Source organism: Malania oleifera, chromosome 5 (genome assembly GCF_029873635.1).
Source record: "Malania oleifera isolate guangnan ecotype guangnan chromosome 5, ASM2987363v1, whole genome shotgun sequence".
Classification (NCBI taxonomy): domain Eukaryota; kingdom Viridiplantae; phylum Streptophyta; class Magnoliopsida; order Santalales; family Ximeniaceae; genus Malania; species Malania oleifera.
In genome coordinates this window covers 86,869,097-86,894,133 of record NC_080421.1, presented here as the reverse complement: position 1 = coordinate 86,894,133, position 25,037 = coordinate 86,869,097, and the positions used below count along the sequence as shown (strand labels likewise).

General features: G+C 34.4%; 2 protein-coding genes across 2 annotated transcripts in view; both read right to left on the bottom strand.

Moving 5' to 3' along the window:
- Positions 1-4,742, bottom strand: part of LOC131156708 (preprotein translocase subunit SCY2, chloroplastic) — a 37,440-nt gene extending 32,698 nt beyond the window's left edge. Inside the window, exon 1 of the mRNA XM_058110594.1 lies at positions 4,559-4,742. Coding sequence (XP_057966577.1) covers positions 4,559-4,703 — 145 coding nt within the window. The 5' untranslated portion in view covers positions 4,704-4,742. The remainder of the gene's footprint in view (positions 1-4,558) is intronic.
- An 8,256-nt stretch (positions 4,743-12,998) lies between these two features.
- LOC131156707 (uncharacterized) lies at positions 12,999-22,339 on the bottom strand. Its single transcript, XM_058110593.1, has 5 exons — positions 22,128-22,339; positions 21,900-21,998; positions 20,274-20,493; positions 13,774-13,863; positions 12,999-13,366 (listed from the first exon to the last, which is right to left on the bottom strand). Exons 1-5 carry the CDS (start codon positions 22,212-22,214, stop codon positions 13,221-13,223), a joined length of 642 nt encoding a protein of 213 aa, XP_057966576.1. The 5' UTR covers positions 22,215-22,339; the 3' UTR covers positions 12,999-13,220.
- Positions 22,340-25,037: the final 2,698 nt, after the last annotated feature.

Sequence of the window (25,037 nt, the reverse complement as noted above, 5' to 3'; positions counted from 1 at the left end):
CAAGTCAAATAGAGGTCTACTGGTCTAGGGACACTCTTTGTGAAGATGTCGACAATGTATAAGTGAGAAGGCACATACTGTGTGCAAAGTTTGCCAACAACAATGAGTTCACGAAGGAAATGGTAGTCTAATTCAACATGCTTGGCTAGCTTGTGAGAAACTGGGTTGGAGCTCAAAAAAATCGCGCTTTTGTTGTCGCATAAGAGAAGAGGCCGCTATGGAAGGGGAACCCTGAGGTCACGAAGGAGATGTGTAAGCCAAAGAATCTCAGCGGCAATGAGGGCAAGAGCGCGATACTCAGATTCACAGCTGGAACAGGAGACAGTTGGTTGCTTCTTGGCGCTCCAGGAAACCAAATTGTCGTCAAGATAAATAGAATAACCAGAAGTGGAACGACGAGTATCTGGACAACCAGCCCAATCAGCATCAGAGTAAGCAATGATGGTGCACCAAGAGAAGCGGAAGGGCTAAATGTTAAGCCAAAGTGGAGTGTGCCCTTAACATAGCAAAGGATATGCTTAACAACAAGAAAGTGATCTTCAGTTGGAGCGTGCAGAATTTGATTGACAGAGTTGACGGCATGAGCAATATCTGGACGCATGATGGTCAAGTACTGAAGTGCACCAACAAGAGATCTGTAGAGAGTGGGATTGAAAAACGGAGAGCCATCAGCAGACAGATGCTGGGAAACAACCATGGGAGTGTGAACAGGCTTGCTGTCAAGTAACTGAGCCCGAGTAAGAATATCACGTGCATATTTCAGCTAACTGATGAAGAGACCATCAGCGGTGAATGAAGCTTCAAGACCAAGGAAGTAATTGAGGTGACCGAAGTCCTTAGTGGCAAACTCAGAATTGAGTTTACAAATGAAGCTATCAAGGAGAGATGAATTGTTGCCTGTAATAATAATGTCGTCAACATAAAGAAGCAAATAAATGATATCAGACTTCTTATGAAAAACAAAGAGAGATGGGTCAGCACGGCTGCAATAAAAACCAAGATGGATTAAGAAAGAACTGAATCGCTGAAACCAAGCGTGAGGTGCTTGCTTCAGATCATAGAGAGTTTTCTTCAACTGGCAAACATAATTTGGAGAAGCGAGGGTCAATGTACCCAAGAGGTTGTTCCATATAAACATGTTCAGTGAGATTACCATTAAGAAATGCATTTTTGACATCAAGTTGGCAAAGGTTTCATTTGATGGTCATAGCGAGAGAAAGCACAACACGGACAGTAGTAACCTTGATAATAGGACTGAAAGTGTCAGTGTAATCAAGACCAGGTACCTATGTATAGCCCTTGACAACAAGTCGCTCAATGGATCCATCAGGCAAATATTTGGTTTGGAAAACCCATTTGGAGCCCACAATGTTGGTGTTGACGAGTCAAGGGACCAAAATCTAGGTACGATTATTTTGCAATGCTTAAACTTCTTCATCCATGGCTGCAAGCCAAGCACGATTCTTAGCAGTAGATTTGAATCCTTTGGACTCAGTAGCTGCTAGAAGAGCAGGAAGCAGACCAGAGGATCCCAAGAAACCAAGGTTCGCAAAATGACGAGTCTTGAAAATACCAACTTTAGCTCTCGTGAGCATAGGATAAGAACCCAACAAAAATACTGCAGCATGTGTGGAATCAGCAGCATGGGAATCGGCACTGGGCTCAGAAGAGACGAGCTAGGCTCCGAGTGCTGCAAAAAGGAGCCTGCAAGAGAATCAGGGTTACACTGGGTCAGTACAAATAACACAAGGGCTAGATCCAGATTGAGCAATGTGCGGGGAACGTGACGTGGCTCAAAGGAACAAGATGGATCTGTATGGAGAAGACTACGTTCTAGGAAAAAATTTATAGTGAGGATATGGGCTGAGCTTGGAAAGTATCTAAGAAAGGAAAATAATTTTCATCAAATTAAGCATGTTTGGTGTTGTATAGCCTAGAGGTGTAGGGGTCAACACAACAAAACCCTTTATAGAAGGGACTGTAAGTCTGTAACCCAAGAAAATGCAAGGAATATTGCGAGGGGAAAATTTGTTAGGCATATAATCACGTGAACAATGGTAGACACGACAACCAAAAGGATGAAAATTTTCATAAGTTGGGGAGCTACCATACAAAACCTCAAAAGGTGATTTACCTCTAAGAAGCAGTGTGGGCAAGCGATTGAAGACAATAGATTTTTTGTGAGATAAGGAACAACCAAGACATCTAATAAGTGGATATTTGGGGCAGGAGAAATTGTACCAGTACAAGTAATGGGTAGAGACGCACCATTCCTGACAATTACACAATTCTTACCCGTATAGTTATTTGAGTGATCCAGTTGAGATGGACCGACTGCCATATGGGCTGAAGCACCAGTGTCCAAGAACTAGTCAGATTTCGAAACTTCAGAGAGTGAGTATGAACTAGTAAAGGTCTCAGCAAGTTGAGCAGAAGGCTCAACGCTGGCAGCACCGGTCAACATGGTGACATTCCATCCAACAGATATGGCATCGTGGAGGACGACGCCCTTAGCCAAAGTGGAGACATCCTTGTCCTTGTCCTTGGATGGAAGTGTTGCTGCTAGGGCCATTGTTACGGCCATGCCGGTTGCAAAAGGAGCCACCAAGACGATTAGAGAAATTCTTGGTGGCAATAAACGCCACAGCAAAGGAGGTAGAGGGGTCAAAAGATTTCTGAAAAATCCCAAAATCTCTGCTTTTGAGACCAAATTCGCGAATGATGGGATGGGGTTAAGCACCATTTGAGCGGTGGAGAAGCTTGAGAAATCAGGCCCTAAGCCACGAAGGAACCAATACACCTTATCGGTGCCGTCAACGAGCTGACCAATCACATTGAGTTGGTCACATAGTGTCTTGAAGGCTCTAGCATACACAGCAACAGGGCGGGAGCCGCGCATCATCGGCTGGAGGTCATCCTTGAGACAGAGTTCACAGGCTTTGGAGCGGTGGCTGAAGGTGTTGTCCAAGGCGAGTTAGACCTCACGGGAAGTGGAGAGGCCAACGATTTCAGCCATAGCTTCCTCAGTGAGGGAGGAAAGAAACAGACTAAAGATACGCTGATTTGTCGCTTTCCACACCACGTATTTGTTGTTTGGCATCTAAGAGTTGGCAGGTTCAAATCGGGGTGGCAGCACAAGGGTACCATCAACGTGACCCAGCAGTTCTTGACTCTCAAGAAGGGGAAGAAATTGAGTCTTCCATAGCAGATAGTTAGAAGAAGAAAGTTTGATAGTAACCATGTGAATCATGGCATTGAAGGGAACAGCAGTGGAGGAGGAATCAGAGGCCATTGGGATTAAGGGATGTTAATCCAACTATGGCTTTGATACCATGAGAATATTTGATGAAACCACCACACATTTAGAGTGGTGAGTATTTTCTATTTATAATGATTTACAGTTTGTATACATTAATTGTGATTACAATAGAAATGGAAAGAATATAAAAAATTCAATGAGATGCCTTTGATTGAGGCGAAGTATCCTCAACAAAAAGTGGATCAATGCTTTCTCCAATCATCCTCTCATCTAACTTAACAGACGGCACACTCCTAAATCAAACTTTCACCTTGTTGTCATTGTTGTGGTAGCTCATGTTGAGCAACCTTGCAGTTTAGTAATTCCCGCAACTTCTTTCAAAAGTATCTTGGTGCCACCTAATCAAATCACTTTCCACACTTATTATTCCACACACACACCATATGTATTATATTTGGTTTACAAGATTTGAACCCTGGAACTCCTTATTCTAGCCCAACCTTTTTATCCCCAAAGCCAGAGTTCAAAGCCACTTATTATCACAAAATCCATCATCTCCTTCAAATATAAAATGTTTGTTGGCAAGTTTGGCACTACATTTACTGCACGTTTGGTACTTACTAAGGGATGAAATGGAATAGAATTTGTCACTTGATTTTGTCATCTTTTCCTTTCCAATCTTCATTCCATTGCCTTCCCATTCCATTCAATTCCCCAAAATGACGTTACTTCCTATATTATTTACCACACCAAATGTCCAAACCAAAGATACCCCATTCGGATAAACAAAAAAATAAAACTAAACTCATCTCCCCTTGAGCCCTGCTTTTATTTTCTACCACCTATCTCTACATATACTACAGAAAAAAAAGAAAAAAAAAAAAAAAAAAAAAAAACCTATTTTTCCTACTATGATTTTGAATCAACTGAACTTTCTCAAAGAAACATCCCATGAATTAGCCTATGCGCCTAAATAACATTAACTGAAATCTCAGAATAACCCAGAATTCCTCAACCAACTACAGTTCACCCATAAATTTTAACCAAACAGATGCAGCAACGAATATCATTACCAACTGCGCCTAATAATTCTCATTCCGTCGCAACAATGTACTTGAAAAACCAAACGAATGGAAAAAGAGAAAAAAAGGAAAATAATAGAAAAATCGAACCCCAAGTTTTACGTTAGTTTGAGTGCTAGCTTCCTCCAGTACCAAGCAATGAAAAACATAAAAGACTCAAATTTTAGTTTCTTCCGCAACTAAACAAGGTGAAAGAAGGACCAGAAGTGACACTTACCTCGCTTCGTGGTGAGTTTTCTTCGAAAGAGACGGTTATCATAATGATGAGAGCTTAGAAGAGTTGCTTCCATGGCCGAAGCAAAAGGACGTGCTAGAGCCGAGCAAGCCAAAGTCGGAGCCTGTTCTTGGAATAAAGGGCTCATCCCAAAATGATTTGGATCCTCTACATGAAAGCTGTACGACTATACCCTGTACCCCCATTCGTAGTGGACCGCTCAGAGTTGATGTATTGTTAGGAGTAACAAGTTTATTGAGAATTAGGGCGAGTTTGAAAACTCTTTAACACAAAAAAAAAAAGTGCTTATGATCACTTTAGTTTAAACCAGTTTATGTGATTTATGGGATCTTTCACTATTTAATTAATTAAATACAATATAAAAAAATTATTATTTATCATTCAATTTTCTCAATTAATTTTATTATTTAATATTAAATTAAATAACTAAGAGGAAAATGTTAATCTTTTTTAAAACTTTTAAAAATATTACTTCGAAGATCCAATGTAATAGTCATTTAAGTCTGGCGCAAAAATCCTTCAAGCCTGATATGTGAGGTCCCAAAAAAAATGTCAAATGTGGATGCATGTTTGTAAAATTATAATGAATGCTAGTACTTTTAAATCGAGAAAGCTCTTCTAACAGGTATATAATTAAATAAATTAATTTAAATTTTTTAATTTTGTATATTTTTTTAGAAGTTAATTGTGCACAAACTCATGATCAACAAAATAATTTAAATTTTAGATTTTTATTTTATGTTTAAAACTCATTTGAAATAAATTGGCATTGCCACTCTAAATTTATAGTTAGATAAAATTTTATATTTTTCATAAAAATTCATTTTTAGATAATGATTCCTGAATATAATTTAGCACATGAGAGTAACTAATTTGTTTTTCATCAATAAAATAATCTATGTTTACGTCATCAATGCAATTAAGGTAATCTCTTGTTGAGATTTCGTGTTTTATGAATAATTAAAAACACGTTCCTCCATTTTTTTAATTTATTGGGTATTTTTGAACTATTTAAATTATTTTTGAAAAACAGTAGATACTAAAAGTTTATTGAAAAATTACTTCTGAAAATGTTTGAAATGTATTAAAAATAAAATTTTATATTTTAAAATATTATAATAAATGATTTTTTTTTAATTTTAAGTTTGAAAATATTTTCCATGCATAGCAAGATCTTTAAAAATCGCACCCACTCAATAAAATAAATAAGATTTGGGGGCTAATTCAATTTTATCTGATTTTTATTTTGAAGCTAATTTAAATAAACAAGACTATATTCCGTGATTCCTATCAATATTTACTAAAAAATTCCCAAAATGTTTTAGGATATTAATTTATTTTAATGCAAGTCCTAATTTGAGTTGAATCCTAAGTTATAATTTTTTTTTCTCATATTGAATCACAAAAAGTTAAATAAATAATTATTTATTCACTTATCAAAAAGAAATTTTTAATAGCATTACAAATGAGCTTATTATGAAAGCATGAAAACTTGTTGAGTGCAATTATTAGGTGTATAATTTTTCGAAATGAATGTAGTGAAAAGTTGATTCTTTTTTATTAGCACTTCAATGTTATGTTTAAAATAAGAAAATAAGGGTAAATTTTTCTTGCGGAATAACTATTTCTTATAATAAAATTAAATACAATGAGAAATTTAGGAGTAAGGAGAATAGCTATTCTTGGTATGCTTTTTATTATTACGTCCAATATGTTATACAAAAGAAGCGGATATTTACATGGTAAAATGTGAGAATAGTTATTCCTTATTTATTTCTTGTTATGCATTTATTAAAGGTTTCACTTTAACCTATTATAAATAATATATTCCTATGAATAGACATTTTACAAACAAATGTAGCCTAGTAGTTTGTAATTATGAATGAATAGATACAAAAACTTTAATCCTATAAAATAAAATAAAATAAAATTAAAAATCAACTTTTCACAAAATTCAGCATTCATTTAAAAAAATATGCACCTAATAATTGCACTCCACAAATTTTTTTGCCTAAAAAACATTCCATAATAAACTTATTTGTAATATTATTAAAACTGTATTTAAGTATTTGTGATTCAATATGAAAAAAATAAAAATTTAGGATTTCACCTCTATTGCGGAATGAAAAGTCGAATGACCTTCAAGATGCTTTCCGATCATGATCACCTAAAAAAAAAAGGAAAGTATGAACGGCTTTGAGGACCTGGACTGTACTCTAGGGGATCACTCTGATACCTAAGTAAGGGATTTTCTTGAGAGGTTTTATGCAACAGTTTAGGTTGGAATGAAATGGTTTACCTCTTCATAGCATCCCCTTTTATATTGGCGACGTTTGACCCTAGGTGATATGTCATTTATGAGTGTGTTATGGCACTTGGCGTGAATCACTCCAGTCTTTATGGTCATTATAGTTGTAACAACCTCAAATTTTCTGCTATATATATTTCTAAAAATACTCTAATACCATAGAACATAGTCAAAGTCAATCTGAACTCATAGATACCGGGAAATTACCTGTTTATACATACATGTCATCTAAGCAGCAGAAACTATAATGTACTTAACTTATATACAATACCAGAGTTTCACTGTTTCTACATATACACATATATCTCAAAAATTCATCCTACCACCAACCTCTAGTACTTACCCTGCAACTGAGGTAATACTACCGAACTCTTCTATCACGGAGCTCGCTTCACTCGTCTGTCGGGATTTCCTGAAATATTTGTAATTCTGGGGTGAGATACCTCTCAGTAAAGGAAATAAACTAATATCAGTGTATGGCAACGTGAGTTTTATCATATTATAAACATATACTTCAAATAATATAACTGTAATATATCTTAAGTTGTAACTGTTAACACATGAAAATTTATACTTTTAAACATAATCTTACTATATCATAATGAATTTTCGTATCATTTAAATCATCTGTTAAAACTGTATGTAATGACCCCAAAAATATTTAGGTGTAATTATCCTAAAAGAAAATAAAATAAAATAAAATATTAATTATTAATTAATTAATTAATTTAAAAAAATTATTAAGAAAATTAATTAAATTAAGAAATTTGAGAGTTATGTATATATGTATATATTTAAATATGTATAAGGATATATATAAGTATATAATATATATAATAATTGATTAAGTAAAAGAAAAAAAAAAAGTTTCCTGAGCTTTGAGATTTCAAATTGAAATCTCATTCTCCAAAAGACAGAGCCTCCCCACTAGTAATCTCTCACATATCTCTCGCTCACCTCCGTCTCTCTCTTCCATTCTCTTCAATTTTTCGATGGATATTCGGTTGATTGGGAAACAGAAAGTTCCGTTAGATTCCTAACTCTGCCACCGACATTTCTACTAGAGCGGATTTATCGTGAGAGCGGCATAGGCACCATTCTTGGGATAAAGTAATTTTTTTCCTATTTTCTCAATTTCTTCTTAAAGTTGCCGCTAAATCGATGATTGGGCACCACCATGGGATCCTAGTCGCAATCGTCGTCATTTTGGCCGAAGTAAATTTCTAATTTGGGTTTCCTAAGCCCCACTCCAAAGCGAGAGTGAGATTTGAGGAATTAGGTAAATTAGTTATATTTAAGGGTATAATTATTTATTTGAAATTTATAGGCATAAGAAATATTAAAATAGTATTTTATTTAAGATTGATTTAATGAAATTAGGATTTTTGATTCAGGGACCGCGTGAGCGCCGCAGGCATTAGTTTGGGATTCCTGTTGACGTAATTCAAGAAATCAGGTAAGGGAACAAATTAAGTCCGAATTTTCATAAAAATACTTATCATTCTACAACATTTTATTTCAGAAATTATGTATATATAAAATTATGTTTGGAAAAATTATTGTTGTTTATAGAGAATGTTTATATATATTTTATCAGGCAAAATGGTTTAATTTGTGTAGCATGGATATAAAAATCTTATGATTAATGTGATGACAAAATGTTATGTTTTCAAAACCTTCATCCTATTATTGTTTTCGGGAAATGGTTAAAACAGTACAGGAATTATATTTTTCATAATTTATGTGAAACGATGTAAGGGCCGTAATTTATGTGAAAAGGCGCAAGGGTCATAGTTTATATAAAATGGCGTAAGGGCCATTAATTTATATGATATGATATGAAATGTTGTCACAAGGGCCGTAATGAAAGATATGTTATTTATATGAAAATGTTATTATGTTAGAAATTATGGTGAAATATAGTATATGATATCAATACCGGATGGCTTAGTTTAGTTCAGTTCAGCAGCACGATACCGTAGCTATATATATATATATATATATATATATATATATATATATATATATATATATTCAGATTATGTTAGTGCTACCACATGCCGCAAGGGGCTGTGAGAGATTGACAGTCGATGTGGCTTCAGTGCAGAGTTGTAGATTTCCCCTGGACAGTCTGAACTAGAGTGGGGCGAGCTCATTGTACTTACAGACTTATATTGATCTAGCATGGTCGGCCAACCAATGTTAGGTCCCGCATTTGGGTCGCACAACCCAGTCATGTGGGGGTAATACATGGCATTAGCTAGCTATCCATCCTAAAATTTATTTCACGTATTATACAGTGATATTAGTTTATCTCTTACTGAGAGGTGTCTCACCCCAATTTTAAAATATTTCAGGGAATCCAGGTAAGGGAGCGAATAGAGCTCCGCAACGATAGTGGTCGCCTGATCTACTTTGTCAAAAGGGTAAGTCGTTCCACTAGGGTCAAATGGAATTTGGGGTAGTGATCCTAGGGAACTTTATGTTCATGCTGGGATGTGTGTATTTGAATATGATAGATTTTTGTATAACTCTAGTATTGTGTTTGTTGGACTATTTGATATGTATATGTTGTAATTTTCCGCTGCTAGGGTGTCAGGTTCATATGACAGGTTTATTTCCCAGCACCCACGGGTCTGAGTGGATTATGTATGTGGTAGTTATGATTATTGGCAGGCTAATATGTAAATATATATGTGTGTGTGTGTGTGTGTGTGTGTTGAAATTAGAAAGGTCATTACAGTTTGGTATCAAAGCCTAGGTTGTTAGGTTCTGTAGACTTTAGAGTGCAGCGGAATCAATACTAAAGTTTAGGTGAAAGGGTTTGAGGTTTGGTTTTGCAGTCTAGATGCAGGACTACCCTGATGGTTTCTGTGTCTTTCCTGGGGTGACGATCTCGGGAAAGTCATAGTAAATTATTGTTGGGTTGTGTTTCTAAAGTGTAGGACTTAACCTTGACTGAAAAGATTAAATTTATCTTTGCTTTATACCTTGTGAATGTGTTTGTGTCTTGCAGTGCATGACGGTCATATCTCTTACATGTTGCTAGTTATATTCATGTTTTCTATTTGTGATCATTCTGGACTGTTTGAGTTGTTAGTTGTGGATAAATTGTAAATTTGAACTCAATGAGGTCATTTCTATGCATATATTTTTGGAAAATACTCTATTTTCAAACGGCATGCTACAGAATTTTTTTAAAATCTTCAAAACCATATCTTGTATTTAAATAATTCATACTCAATGCCTTGCCTATAAATTTTAAATTTATCATGATCCTTTTTGCTATTGCCAAAAGGGATAGAAGTTAGGTAAAATTAGGTACCTTAGGAAAATGTTTAAATTTTTTAAAAATCTTTTCATTTCTCTTATGCATAGTTTCAGGGGGAGCCTTCATTGGTTGTACCCACTTTTGCATAAGGTATTTGTGATCATAAAAAAAAGGGGAGATTCTTAACCTTATAGGTTATATTCCGTTTTGATTATGACAAATACTCTAGTATTTAATGGTTGATAAGTTTGTGTGCAGAATCAATTGAAAGTTTTATATAGTGCACTCACATGGACATGAAAGAAACTGAAGACCCAAAGTGTTTATTTTGTAATTTATATTTCATATTATTCAGGGTTTATAATATTAATTATGGTCTGTAATAATTAATGCATTGCATGCATGATAGGACAGATATGTTCAATGACCATAGTTTGACCATAGGGAACCATAAGACCGTAGGGGTCACCTTGGTCGATCGACGTTGGATTTTTTGGACTTAATGCTTAAGGCCATAGATTAACTTTAGGTCATCAAACTATCACATGAAAAGTCCCCTATAACTTAGAAATTATAATTATGTGAACAAAGGTGACTTTAAATGAAAATTTGGACTTGAATGCACAATCTTTGTGTGTTCGGTTGACTGAACCAAAACACACATAGACCTTCAGTTGACCGAACCTCCGCAGGTTAACAATTGACCATTTGGTTGATCGACCAAACCTCCCTAGGGTAAATGGTTTGACCAGTTGGTCGACCGTCCTTAAAATGAGCGTCAACGCCCTAGTCGACTAAATTGGCACGTGGGAAATCACAATGCCCTGGTTGACCGAACTTCCAGTTGTAAAATGACCTGGTCGACCAAATGTTCAACTTCGGTCAACTGAACTTAACTAGATCAACCGAACCTTGGAGGTTCAAAAATCACCTCAAGTCTAGTCAACCATTACCTTAGTTCAAAAACACACTGGTCGACCGAACTGAACAATTTGGTCAACCGAACTTTAAAAATGGTCGACCAAAGCCTTCGGGTTGCTCGAATTTTACCAAGGTTAAAACATGGTTAATTTTTATTAACCCTATTTAAACTTTCTCAAAAATACCAAATAAGTCCTAAATAGTTTTAATTTTTGGGGTGTCTATATATACCCCCTCATTTGCTTTGATTAGCACCTAATTAGCAAATATCATTAGCAAATTCTCTTTGAAATTCAAAAACCCTATTTCTCATATTCAAGCTCTCCACTTCCATTCTTACTCCTTCTCATTGCAAAAATCATTTAGTAATAGTGCTTATGTGATTATCCTATAAGGCTTACACTCTCATCTGCTCTGTTTGATTGAGATTTATTTTTACTTGAAAGTAAGTTCGGAGTTTTTCTTGGAGACTTTGTCAATAAGTCTTCCTTGGGAAAACTCCTTAGAGCTTGTGAGTTTTGCATTATCATTGCAATTCTCAAGAGCTTGTATTGTATTTTGTTTGTGAAATAATTTTTACAAATCGATTTTAAATATCTCTTGTGCTTATTTTTGGGAAAAATATTTTCGAGATATTTGCTTGTGTGCTGAAAATCTTTGTTGTTGCATCTTGTGATTGATATTATTATCTTGACACAAAGATCCTAACACATACACTCTCATATTATGATTGGTATACTAGCATTATATTTAAGAGTAGATATTAAGACTATATTGAGCTTATCATATCCTATTATATTGTAGTGTGTTGATTATACTAGTACAAATCTGCTTGTTGGAGAAGCATTCATTTTGTACACACTTTGTATTTTGAATTGGTTGTATTTTAGGCGTGGCATGAGGGGACGTTAATCTAGCCCAGACGGATTGGTTGTAAAGGTTGAGGTCAACCCTGCTTTAATTTGACCTGGTTGTATTAGGTGCCGCTCCACCTATTAAGTGAGCTGTAATGGAATCCTTGTGCTTGTGAGCCAAGGCGGGGATGTAAGCAGTATTGGCCGAACCCCGATAACATATTTTGTGTCGGCTCTCTATTTAATTTCTGCACTTTCAATTCCGCACATGTATGTTATACTTGAACAGCTGTGAATGTTTTAATTGCTTTAAATATTTGTGTACATACTTGCTTGGGAAATTGAGTCTATTTTAGAAAGACCCTATGTTGTATAATACTGTTACTGAATTAGTTGAATCTTGGGAAGAAATTTTTTAAATCTCTAATTCACCCCCCTCTAGGGATTGTACCAAAGTCAACAAGCTCAATCTCTTATAGGGTTACATAATAATGTTTATATAACAATCTAATGCGCATAGGAAACCTATTGTTGATCTAAAATACTTCTATAACAATCCTCCAAGAAAATCCCTCCGATTACCCAATCTACTAATCTCAAAAATCCGTGACGAGCGCGAGTGAAACCATTGACGGTCTGAAGTCCAGAAAATTACCTTCGAAGCACTTTTTGAAATCGCCGACGCTTACCCCCAAACTGTTGATGGTTTGCCCTCCATAACTGCAACCTGCATCTCTCTCTTGATCCTCGCTTTACGGTGTTTTCTCCCGTTACATACATTCCACTCAAAATATGAGTCACATCCCCAATGCTTTATATTTGCATATAGGATCTTGGACCATCGCGTGGCATTTAATTAGTCCAAGACCACCCAATATTTGCCTAGTGCCAAAGGCGCTCCATACCTTTTATTACGTCAAGTTTTTATTTTTTTATTTTCTATTTCTATTTTTTAAAATTTTGGTTTTTAGTTTTATAAATTCATATGGACAAAATAAGACTAAATTACTTTAATCATTTGTACAAAATAAAATGTCCATATGCAAGGGAATTTTACTAAAAGAAAAAATGATAAGATTGAGGCATCATCATTAATCCTAAGTACAAAGTACAAATTTACAGATCATCAATAATGAAGTCATTATTTAAATTACACGAGAAGAACACATGATCAACTAATTATAACTTACAGCAGTAGCACTACACCAAATTAATTAGGCTTATTTTTTTATTTAGTTTTCAAGATCAATGGCATAAATAGAAATTTAATTCATCCATTGGAGAGCTTGGCTAGTACGTCCATTCATTTGGAAGCAATATCTCAAGTGAAGAACTTGGATCTGGTGAAATAGCACAAGGCTGGGCTGATGCGTTGACCCTGTGAGGTTTCTTGCTAATTAAATTCAGAGTTTCACTGTTTGGATTGTTTTTTATATCTGCAAAATTGAATTAATGCAAATTAAAGGAAAAAAAAGGTGGTTAAATTAACTAATAAGACATTTAAAAGAAAATAATGTAAAAATACTTAAGGCAAAAGACACGGACCTCTCCTGAGGTTTGACAAAAAGAAAGAGACATCCTTTAAGATTTCAAAAATCCCATTAATCTCTCCTGAAATTTCAAAAATACTACATACTTCTTCTAAGATTTGTCCGTCAGCAAAAGATTTGCCTTTTTAACAAAATATAATGAGAAAAATGTGTCTTTTTGACAAGCTTTAAGGGAGGTCCCTGAATTCAGGTCTCTAAAATTTTTGAAACATCAAGGAAGATCAATGTCTTTTTACCAAACCTCAAGGGAAGTTAATATCTTTTGCCCAAATATTTATATAATATATTACAACCTTGATCAAGGGGAATATGTGTGCGCAATTCATGGACATTAAGATTGAGAGCTCGAACAACTCGAGAAGGGAGAAGTACGGGGGAACAAGCTGCAATGATATTACATATTAGGAAATGACAACATCAAATATGTGTGTGCGTGTGTTTGAAAAATAATAAAGGCAGATATATGTGGACAATATTATCAAAATCGAGTGAATATTATTACACTAATTATTGAAATTTTTACTAAAAATTTCTTCCTTTTTTCCCCAAATTGATCATTTAGCACAAATATAGCTAAGTGTGTACTAGGGATTGTTCAAATGATCTAAGTACTACTTTATCCTTTGTGCTACTTATAAAGTCTTTTAATTTACGAATTTAATTAATTACAAATAATAAATAAATAAATAAAGATTCAATAAAAATTTTCCAACCTTCTTAATTTTATACCTTTTCTAACATTTTATTTACAATTTGATTAGTTAAATTAACCTAATATTTTGAGCTAACAAAAAACTTTGTATTAAAAGTTTCTAGTTTTAAATTTTAATTATTAAAAATATAAATATGTTGCGACTATAGCTAATAAATTAAGTAAATAATTTATTACACTAGTTTCTATTATTTACATATTTCTATTTCAATATTTTGGAGACGATTTATCCCTATGAAATTCCTGGTTCAATAATTAAAATATTAGAAAAATAAAGAAATAAAAATAAAATAATAGAGAATCATTCAAGGATGTTGGGTCTAGCCCACATAAAATAAAATAAAATAAAAGAGGCCCATGTGCTTGAAGCCCATTAGGGCAACCAAATTAAAGGAGGCAGTTGTGGCAGTGTGCTGGGCCACACAAGAGAGAGAGAGAAAAAAAAATAGTGGCTGTTGTTGCTGTGTGTGTGGGAGGAACACTCACGGCCATCTTTATCAACTTGACGATCGGGAAGACCTTTTGTAATATGATTTTGCTAAAATTTGGAGCGTACATTTGGAATTTGTTGACCTTCGATTTGGACGGTGGAGATCTGTTTTAGAGTTTTGGAAAACCTGATTTTGTAGTACTGATAGTAATTGCGTTTGGATGACTTCTTTTCGCTCATTCTTATTTTATTGAGATTCTTTTGAAAATCCTTTTTGTTTTAAGTTAGTAAGCATTTTTTGTGATTGTATTGCTGTAATTTTTGTATTTATTATAGTGGAGATTTTATTGGGTCTCATCGGCCCTGTGGTGAACCCTTCACATTGGAGGGGTTTTCCATGTTCAAAATCGTGGTGTTTCCATTGTGGTGTGTGATTTATTAATATTATTGGTTGGTTGTTTCTATTCGTCACAGATTTGTTTTTGGGAAAGATTTATCTGTTGTGCTAGTTATCTTGTTACTTTCCCAACAAGTAGTATCAGAGACATGTTTATGTAAAATAAGGTAGACAATGTAGGTACTATGTGCAAGCTCACAGTTTCAAATTATTCAATTTAGAAACCAAATATGGAAGATATTTTTTATTGTTAGGATTTATTTGATTCAATTGAGATGGGTAGAGATAAGCCGAAAAAATAAAATAAAAAATTGAAACTAACTAGAAGAAGTTGGCAAAATCAGACAGTGGGTGAATAGTAGTGTTTTTCATCATGTGGCTCAAGAGATAGATGACCAAATACTTTAGAAATTAGAGAGTCTTTATGAGAGAAAGATTGCTCACAATAAAACTTTTGCAATTAGAAAACTTGTAAATTTGAAGCTTAGAGAAGGAAAATATGTTACTGAGCATATGAGCAATTTCCAGAATTTGGTAAAACAGTTAACCAACATGAAGATAATTTTAGATGATGAACTACAAGCTTTATTGCTATTAAGTTTTTTGCCAGATAGTTGGGAGACTCTTGTAGTATCTCTTAGCAATTTAGTCCAAAACGATGTGTTGACCCTGTCATTTGTTAAAGATAACTTGTTTAATGAAGAGACCAGAAGGAAAGAAATGGGTACAGATAATACCCAAGTACTTGTTATAGAAGATAGGGGGAGAAGTCGATACAAAAATGAAAGGGGTAGAAGTAAATGTAGAAGCAAGTCAAAGTCAAGATTTAAAAATCTTGACTGTCATTATTGTGATAAAAATTGTCATATCAAGAAGTACTGTTACAAGTGGAAGAGAAAAAATAAAAGTAACAGTGACAAACAAGAAAATAAAATCAGGATAATAATGATCGTGTTCCTACCACTGTTGGAGATGATTTGGTTCTTGCTTATGATGATAATGTAATTAGTGTTGTCTGTAATAAAATTAGTTGGGTGGTTGACAGTGGTGCCTCTTTTCACATGACATCAAGGAAAGATTTCTTAAGTTCATATACTTCCAATGGCTTTGGAGTTTTGAAAATGGGAAACGATGTTGTGGTACCGATAGTTGGCACTAGAACTATTGGCTTAAAGACCAACAATGGAATAGAATTGGTACTCAATGATGTTAGGCATGCTTCTACTGTTCGTTTGCATTTGATCTCTGCTGGAAGACTTGATGATGATGGATATTAGAACTTCTTTGGTAATGGACAATAGAGACTTAGCAGAGGAAATTTAATTGTGGCCCAAGATAACAAATTTTCTAATTTATATTTTATGAATGATTCTATTTGCTTGAATTATGTGAATGCAGCTGATAGCGATATCATATAAAAGTTATGGCACAAGCGACTCAGCCACATAAGTAAGAAAGGACTCGATTGCTTAGCCAAGAAGAATTTGCTATCTGGCTTAAATGATGCAAAATTAAAAAGATGTATTCACTGTTTGGCCGGGAAGTAGAAAAAGGTTTCATTTAAGAGTCGTCCTCCTTCCAGAAAAATAGAGTTACTTGAGTTGATTCATTCAAATGTTTGTGGCCCAATGAAGGTTAGGACACTTCGTGGTGCACTTTATTTTGTTACTTTTATTAATGATCATTCAAGAAAGCTTTGGTTTTATGCTTTGAAATCCAAACATTAGGTGCTTGATATGTTTAAATATTTTTAGTCTTTAGTTGAGAGAGAAACAGGAAAGAAGATAAAATGTATTTGCACTAATAAGGGTGGTGAGTATTGTGGTCCATTTGATGTGTACTATAGACAACAGGGCATCCGACATCAGAAGACACCTCCTAAGACTCCTCAGTTGAATGGTTTGACAAAAAGGATGAACATAACATTGGTAAAAAGAGTTAGATGTTTGCTTTCAAAAGAAAAACTACCTAGATCATTTTGGGGTGAGGCATTATATACTATTGTTCATGTAATTAACTTGTCTTCTACTGCTGCGCTGCAAACTGATGTCCCTGCTGACAGAATCTGGTATGGGAAGGATGTTTCCAATGACCATCTATGTGTGTTTGGCTGCAAAGCCTTTGTTCATGTGCCTAAAGATGAAAGGTTCAAGTTAGATGTCAAGACAAGGCAATGCCTTTTTTATTGGGTATGGTCAGGATGAGTTTGGCTACAAGTTTTATGATCAAGTGAAAAAGAAACTTGTGAGAAGTCATGATGTAGTCTTCATGGAGGGTCAAACCATTGAAGAGATTGGCAAGACAGAAAATTCTCAATTTCAAGATAATGATGATTCAGTTGACTTGGATCCGATTCCTTTTGAAAATTTTCTTGATACAGTTGAGATTGGCAATTAGTATGATATAGAGGCAGATGTTCAGAATGATCATGTGGTGGAAGATCATGAAACTATTGATGAGGAAGATACTTCAACTATTGAACCACCTACAACTTCACTCAGGAGGTCTACCAGAGACTGATAGCCCTCCACGAGATATCATATAGATGAGTATATTCTTCTAATTGATGACAGAGAACCATAATGTTATGAAGAAGCCATTGAAAGTGAGCAGAAGCAATAATGGTTTAGTGCAATGGAAGATGAAATGAAATCTTTGCATGACAACCACACTTTTGAGCTAGTAAAATTACTTAAAGATAAGAGAGCTTTTAAAAATCGGTGGGTCTATAGATTAAAACAGGAAGAGAATTCTTCACTCCCACGGTACAAAGTTAGATTAACTGTCAAAGGCTTCATTCTGAAAAAGAAAATTGATTTTGGGGAGATTTTCTCACCGGTAGTGAAAATGACGTCAATTCGTGTTGTTTTGGGCCTGGCTGCTAGTCTTGATTTGGAGGTTGAGCAAATAGATGTGAAAGCTGCTTTCCTCCAAGGCGATCTCGAGGAAGAAATTTATATGAACCAGCTTGAGGGTTTTGTGGTGAGAGGTAAGAAAAATTATGTTTGCAGATTGAAGAAAAGCTTGTATCGCTTGAAACAAGCTTCTAAATAGTGGTATAAGAAGTTTGAGTCTGTCATGGATCAACAAGGCTACAAGAAGACGACTTCAGACAATTGTGTATTTGTTCAAAAATTCTCTAATGATGATTTCATTATTTTGTTGCTTTATGTTGATGACATGCTCATTATTGGTTACAATGCTTCTAGAATTGACAGGTTAAAGCACGTGTTAAGCAAGTCTTTTGCCATGAAAACTTGGGACCAACGAAACAGATTCTTGGCATGAGAATCTCACGTGACAGAAGTGCTAAGAAGTTATGGTTATCTCAGGAAAAGTATTTCAAGAAAAGTATACTGAGAAGGTACTTCAACAGGTTTCACAGGGAGAAAGCCAAAGTGGTAAGTACTCATTTTGCTACACGTTTCAACTTAAGTAGTAAACAATCTCCTTCTAATGATGAAGAAAAAAGAGACATGGGGAAAGTGTTCCGTATGCATCTACAGTTGGTAGCTTAATGTATGTCATGATTTGCACAAGACCAGATTTAGCTCATGTACTTGGTGTAGTTAGTAGATTTCTCTCTAATCTAGGTAGAGAGCATTGGAATGTTGTAAAAATGGATTATGAGGCATCTTCGTGGTACAACTGATTTAAAACTCTGTTTTGGTTATGAAAAACATGTTCTAGTTAACTATACAGATTCAGACAATGTTGGAGATTCGGACTCGAGGAAATCTACTTCTGGTTATTTGATTACCTTTCCAGGGGGAGCTGTGTCTTGGCCATCTAGGTTGCAGAAATGTGTTGCTTTGTTTACTACAGAAGCTGAGTTCATTACAGCTACTGAGGCATGTAAAGAGTTATTGTGGATGAAGAAATTGGTTTATGAACTTGGATTCACTCAGAAGAGGTATGTGTTATTTTGTGATAATGAAAGTGCTAATCATCTAAGTAAGAATTCAACCTTTCATGGTAAATCAAAGCATATTGATGTGAAATATCATTGGATTCGAGATGTTTTGGATTTTAAGTAGCTTTAACTTGAGAAGATCCACACTGATAAGAATTATGCTGATATGATGAAAAAAGTGGTGCCTCGTGCGAAGCTTAAGTTGTGTGTTGAGACATCTGGTATCAAAATTGTTTGATAATCTTAATGAATGTTACTCCTTCCTCTTATGGGTTGGAGGGGGAGATTTGTTGAGTCCAACCCACATTAAATAAATAAATAAAAGAGGCCCATGTGCTTGAAGCCCATTAAGGCAACCAAATTAAAGGAGTCGACTGTGGCAGTGTGTTGGGCAGCACCAAAAAGAAAAAAAAAAAAAAAAATAGCAGCTGTTGCTACTGTGTGCGTGGGAGGAACACTCACATCATCTTTATCAACTCGACAATCGGAAGGCCTTTTGTGATCCGATTTTGCTAAAATTTGGAGAGCACGTTCGGGATTTGTCGACCTTCGATCTGGACGGTGGAGATCTATTTTAGAGTTTTAGAGGACTTGATTTTGTAACATTGACAGTAACTGCGTTCGGGTGACTTCTTTCTGCTCATTCTTATTTTATTATGATTCTTTTGGGAATCCTTTTTGCTCTAAGTTTGTGAGCATTTTTTATGATTGTACTGCTGTAATTTTTGCCTTTATTATAGTAGAGATTTTATTGGGTCTCATAGGCTCTGTGGTTTTTATCCTTCACATTGGAGGGGTTTTTCACGTTAAAAAACGTGGTGTTCCTATTATGGTGTGTGATTTATTATTATTGTTGGTTGGTTATTTTTATTCGTCACATATTTATTTTTGAGAAAGATTTATTTGCTGTGCTAATTGGCTTGTTACTTTCCCAACATAAATTATATAAAAGTATTAAACAAACATATTGTCAAAAACATATAGTTTTATATTAATTAGAGTTAATTGTAAAATAAAATCTTTTATGCATAAGAAAAAGAAAAAAATTTATCGACATTATTTTTAAAATATGTTGACTTTCTTTAATTTTTATCAAAACGACAAAGAGCTCCCAAAATCCCACTAAGCAAAGATAGTTGCAAATGCGAATGCTTTTCCGTCATTTTGTACGATTTAGAACAGCATCATTTGTTGTTTCTTGGATTGCTTTTGCACTAATTGAAATGAATGACAGATTAATAAAAACAACATTCAGATTAAACGAGTAGATTACTTCCTTTGGAGTGCTTATTAAGAAATTAAAATGGGAATGCATGCATGAGTGTTGATAGATGTGCATACCAGGTTTATTAAGGGCAGGCTGGGAATCGGAATCAAGACCAGCCCTGCGAGGAAGGAAAACTCCAGTTCCACATGGTCGTCTAGGGCCAGAGTCTAAGAAAATGGCTTGCATCCCATTCCCTGCTCCGCCTAAACTTGCTGCTGCTGCTCTCTGATGCGTCCTACTACTACTACTACTACTCTTCATCATGCTTGATTTTGAGCACGCCTGCATGTGCATCTATGTACGTAATATATATATTTTAATTAGAATATTAGTTCAAGAATAACTTAATTACAATGAAGAATATATACGTAAATGATTTTCATCAATCGTCCTAAATAATCATTTAGGTTAAGTACAAAATATGTCTATTACTAATCTTTTTAATTCATTGTATTTCATCTTATTTTACGGTAAATGAATACGGATTCTGCAACTAAGTATAACCTTACCGATAATTTTAATGAGAAATCTAGATATGTAAGTCACCACCATGATTATTTGAAAAAATAAAAACAGAAATAAAACTATTTTCACATGCAAATAGTACCCAAATTTTTTTTATTAATTTTATTTAAAAATTATAAACTAAAAATTAGCTAACTTATTCATACTTCTTTGAATAACTAAAATTTAAAAATAAAAATTATTTCCACAGTGCAAGGGTCCTTCATCAGTTTCTAATTATCAAGGAGAATAAAACTGAAAATAATAAATGTATTATAACAGCATATTTAAAATTAAAATTTACATGTTATTAATATTTAATTTTTTTAATGTTTAACCTATTAAAATAAAAAAATTTATTTTGAATAATTATATATATAAAGAAAATACAATAAATTTATTTTTCCATTTCATTTTCGCGAACAAAAATTTTCATTCCTGCTTAAGTCTCGTTAATAATTAGCCTAGCCAGAGCTCTAAGAGGAACCCATCCGGAGGGTACAGTCTTTGTCATGGTTAGGAGTGGGAAAATGGATTAACGAGTCAAGTTCGGGTTCAGATTGACCCATTTATTAACAGATGATTATTGTGTAAACCCAAACTCACCCGTTTAATAAATGGATTATAAATGGGTTATTCGTTTAAATAATATAATTTATTTATTTTAAAATTTTTTAAATATTTCATATAAAGTGACATTTAAAAAAAAATACACTCTATCTTGTTTTTAAACGTCATAAACGGGTCACCCATATGGGCTGCCTAACCCGTTTAATAAATGGGTTGGTCCGAATTGACCCACTTATAAGCGTATTATCTTATATTAAACTCAAATCTAATTTAAACCCACAGATTTGGTTTCCATCTAATTTGACACCCTAGTCTCTTTTAAAAAAAGTGCTACCGTTTTCAGTCACCATTCATAAAAGTATATGTTCGGTTTATATATCATTTTAATTAGAGAAACAATCAACATCTCTACTACTCCCATAACTCATAATTCGAATCCACAGCGTCTTAATCCAAATCTTCCAAATTCAAATCATGATAAGCAAATCATAACATCATGCATGCACTCTCTCTCTCTCTCTCTCTCTCTCTCTCTCTCTCTCTCTCTCTCTCGGAAATAGAAGAAGAAGATGAACAACAAAGAAGAAGAAAATATAATTATTAAACACATAATTGATATAAATTACCAGAGGATGGGGGGATTCTGCAGGGAATTTCAAACGATGATGACGATGGTGTTGGTGCCGATGCAGCTGCAGGTTTCCCATCCAATTGTATTGTCGTCCCTGTGAATAAAGTTAAAACATTAACACTAATTAATTAATTAATTAAAAACGAAAACGTATATATGGATTCGATCCATTCATAACTCTGTAATTCATAAAAAGTTAGAGAGAGAGAGAGACAGAGAGTACCTTTGGATGGCATGCCGCGTGGAGATGAACGTGAGGGGGAAGCCAAGACATTCCTTCTTGAAACCTAACGTCTCCTCCTTCCGCCATTATGATCGATTCAACTCTCTCTCTCTCTCTCTTAACACACGCACAAACACCCACCTGTACACACAGTTTTCCACAGAGAGAGAGAGAGAGAGAGAGAGAGAGAGAGGGAGGGAGAGAGGGAGGTTGTAACCTGGTTGGTTCAATGGTTCCTTCTTCCTTTTCTAGTTTCTCACTTTAGAATAGAGTTTTGGAATGGAGAGAGAGAGAGCGAGAGCTCCAACTTCCAACCTGCAACATAACTAAATAGTACCATCGTGGAGAGTGAAATTTTGAATTAGATATTATGGGCTTCGTTCTCCATCCCTCCCCCACGCTCTATTCCAGCGCGTCTACGCCACTACTCGCTCGCACGGCGCCACTCCATTGATCCGCACACGTTCACCTTTCTTCTCCATATATATATAAATGTGTATTTTAAGTTCATCTATAATCTATAATTAGTAATTACCAAATTAATCCTTTTTGAAACTTGGTAATTTGTTGCTTAAAACTAGGGCACATATTTAATTTCATATCAAATTTATGCATCTGTCATCACTTATACATTTTAATTCAAATATATAATTGTGTTTAATGAATTAAATAAGCTTAGCTCATACAATTCAAATTCAAATTTGAAAGTAAAACATAATTTTTTATCAAGTATTTTTAATAGTTACAATAGGAAGATTGTCAATTCCAATAAATAAAATTGTAATTTTTTTTTTGTTTATATCTTCCAACAATTTTGGAACGCACTTCCCCTTTATTTTCAAAATACTGTAAACTTAAAATTGTGTCACACATTTAATTTCGTATTAATTAGCTTTTTACAATTACCAAATTTACCCTTTTCGGGAAAGAAAGGAATGACACTGATAAAATTTCAAATTCAAATCTAGAATTACACTTACCCAATAGAATAAAACGAGCTTAGCTCATGATTCAAATTCAAACTTGAAAGTAGAACAACAATTTTTTTATAAAATCTTTTTTAAGTGATATATTCAATTTTATTTGAATCATATTTTTTAACATTAACACTCTTGTAATTACCAAATTTAATTACCCTTCTCGAAACGAACAGCCTGATCAAATTTTGAATTCAAATGTGGAATTGTGTTTAGTCAATTGAATGAGCTGAGCTCATATATACGATTCAAATTTAAATTGGAAAGCAAACATCAATTTTTTTTATTAGATATTTTTAGTTGTTCCAATATGGAACATGTTTAGTCAATAGAGGATTAGTTATCAATAATTTACATTCCGCGTCATTTTAGTGGATTTATATATAATTATATAACATATATTATGATTGGTGAATTTCAATAATTTACATGCCCTAATCAAGTCATGCCCAATGAATTAAATTTCTCGCTCGACAAGGTTACTTCGCCCACACATGTAATTTTAATTCGTGTTGGAAAGTTTACTTATTAGAATTGTTTCACGTTAGAAAGCTAAATGGAAGATGGATAGGCTAGATTTGGATGGACACAATACCTAATAATTAACTTAAATTTTTGAATCAAATTAGTACCCGTTCATATATATATATATATATATATATATATATATTAAGTCCATTCATAATGACTCCTCTTATGTTAATAATTAATCATGCATCACTTTTGTCCGATTTCCCATAGAGGACTTTGATAAATGAAGCAAAACCTATTTGAACATAAATGAGTTCAAGATAACTTCTTAACGGATTGTGCTTTTGTACTACGATCATTTTGTTCTTAAAGAGTAAATATTCTACAAATACAGACGTAATTCTAGTCGTAATTGTAAAATAAAGAGGTAATTAATGAAGGATGCATTATTGTACAAGTTTGAAAAATTATTAATTATAGTCCATCAACAACAACAACAACAATAATAATAATAATTGATGGTGAGTAAACTCAAGGCTCTTCTGGTTAAATTATCAATTCCAGTCTCGAGGTCTATGGTTTTCTAATATTTGAGATAATATCTTAGTATTAGAAACTCACTCCCCTCAATCAATTCTACCCATAAAGACATTTCAGCAAATCATGGAAAAATCAATTAACATTCAAACTACACTTACTGAAGATTTGATTCCAATCTCTAAGGAGCCTCAACGAACTGAATTTTTTTGAAATTGAAAATACTACAGTTGTATCATTCATTCCCGATAAATACACATGTTTGGCGCTCTCTAAAGTACGTAATAAATGAATTATAATCAGTCTGCATGGTGGACTTTCAGACCATGGAGAAGATAAATGCAAAGACACTAATGAAAGGGACACAGTGCAGGGGCTAGGAGCTTAGGGCGAGGAGTGGATTGGGTTGGGCAAAGCGGTAAGCCCTGGTGGTTGCAGCTACGCATTCCCCGCCCTCCAACCTAGGGCATTGCTCTGTCTCTGCCCCAATTCCCCAACGCAACCTTTTAATTCTTTCTATTTTCCTGCACTATTCTCAAACCAACCATTTCCTTTTTATATGCAGCAGTCAGAGAGTAGCGAACGATGACATATATGGTTTGGCCATCAGCCGCGGATGGGGCAGGGTAGGATTGTTAGATTACACATTCATGCATGTGCGTGAGTGTTTGTTCCACTATTTTTAAGCCATGTGTGCAGGAGGCCGGTGTCCTTTCTTCTTAACCACTACACCAACCAACCCACCAACGTCAACTGGCCTGCGCTGCCTGCCTCACAAGTTATTGCTTTTAGGAGTGTTGGTCACCGCTTTTCATCATGCTTCGCATCATCACATCTCAGCATCCCAAACTAAACCATAAAAATTCTTAAACTAAAACAATTAGGCTTTCTGCTTTTAATTCGTTGTTGGCCCTGCGTCATGCTT

Coding starts and splice junctions, on each gene's coding strand:
- LOC131156707 (XM_058110593.1), bottom strand. CDS start 22,214: ATGGCGGAAGGAGGAGACGTTAGGTTTCAAGAAGGAATGTCTTGGCTT. Junction 13,864..20,273: donor GCCTGCCCTTAATAAACCTG/GTATGCACATCT, acceptor ATATCATTGCAG/CTTGTTCCCCCGTACTTCTC. Junction 13,367..13,773: donor ACATATTCCCCTTGATCAAG/GTTGTAATATAT, acceptor TCAATTTTGCAG/ATATAAAAAACAATCCAAAC.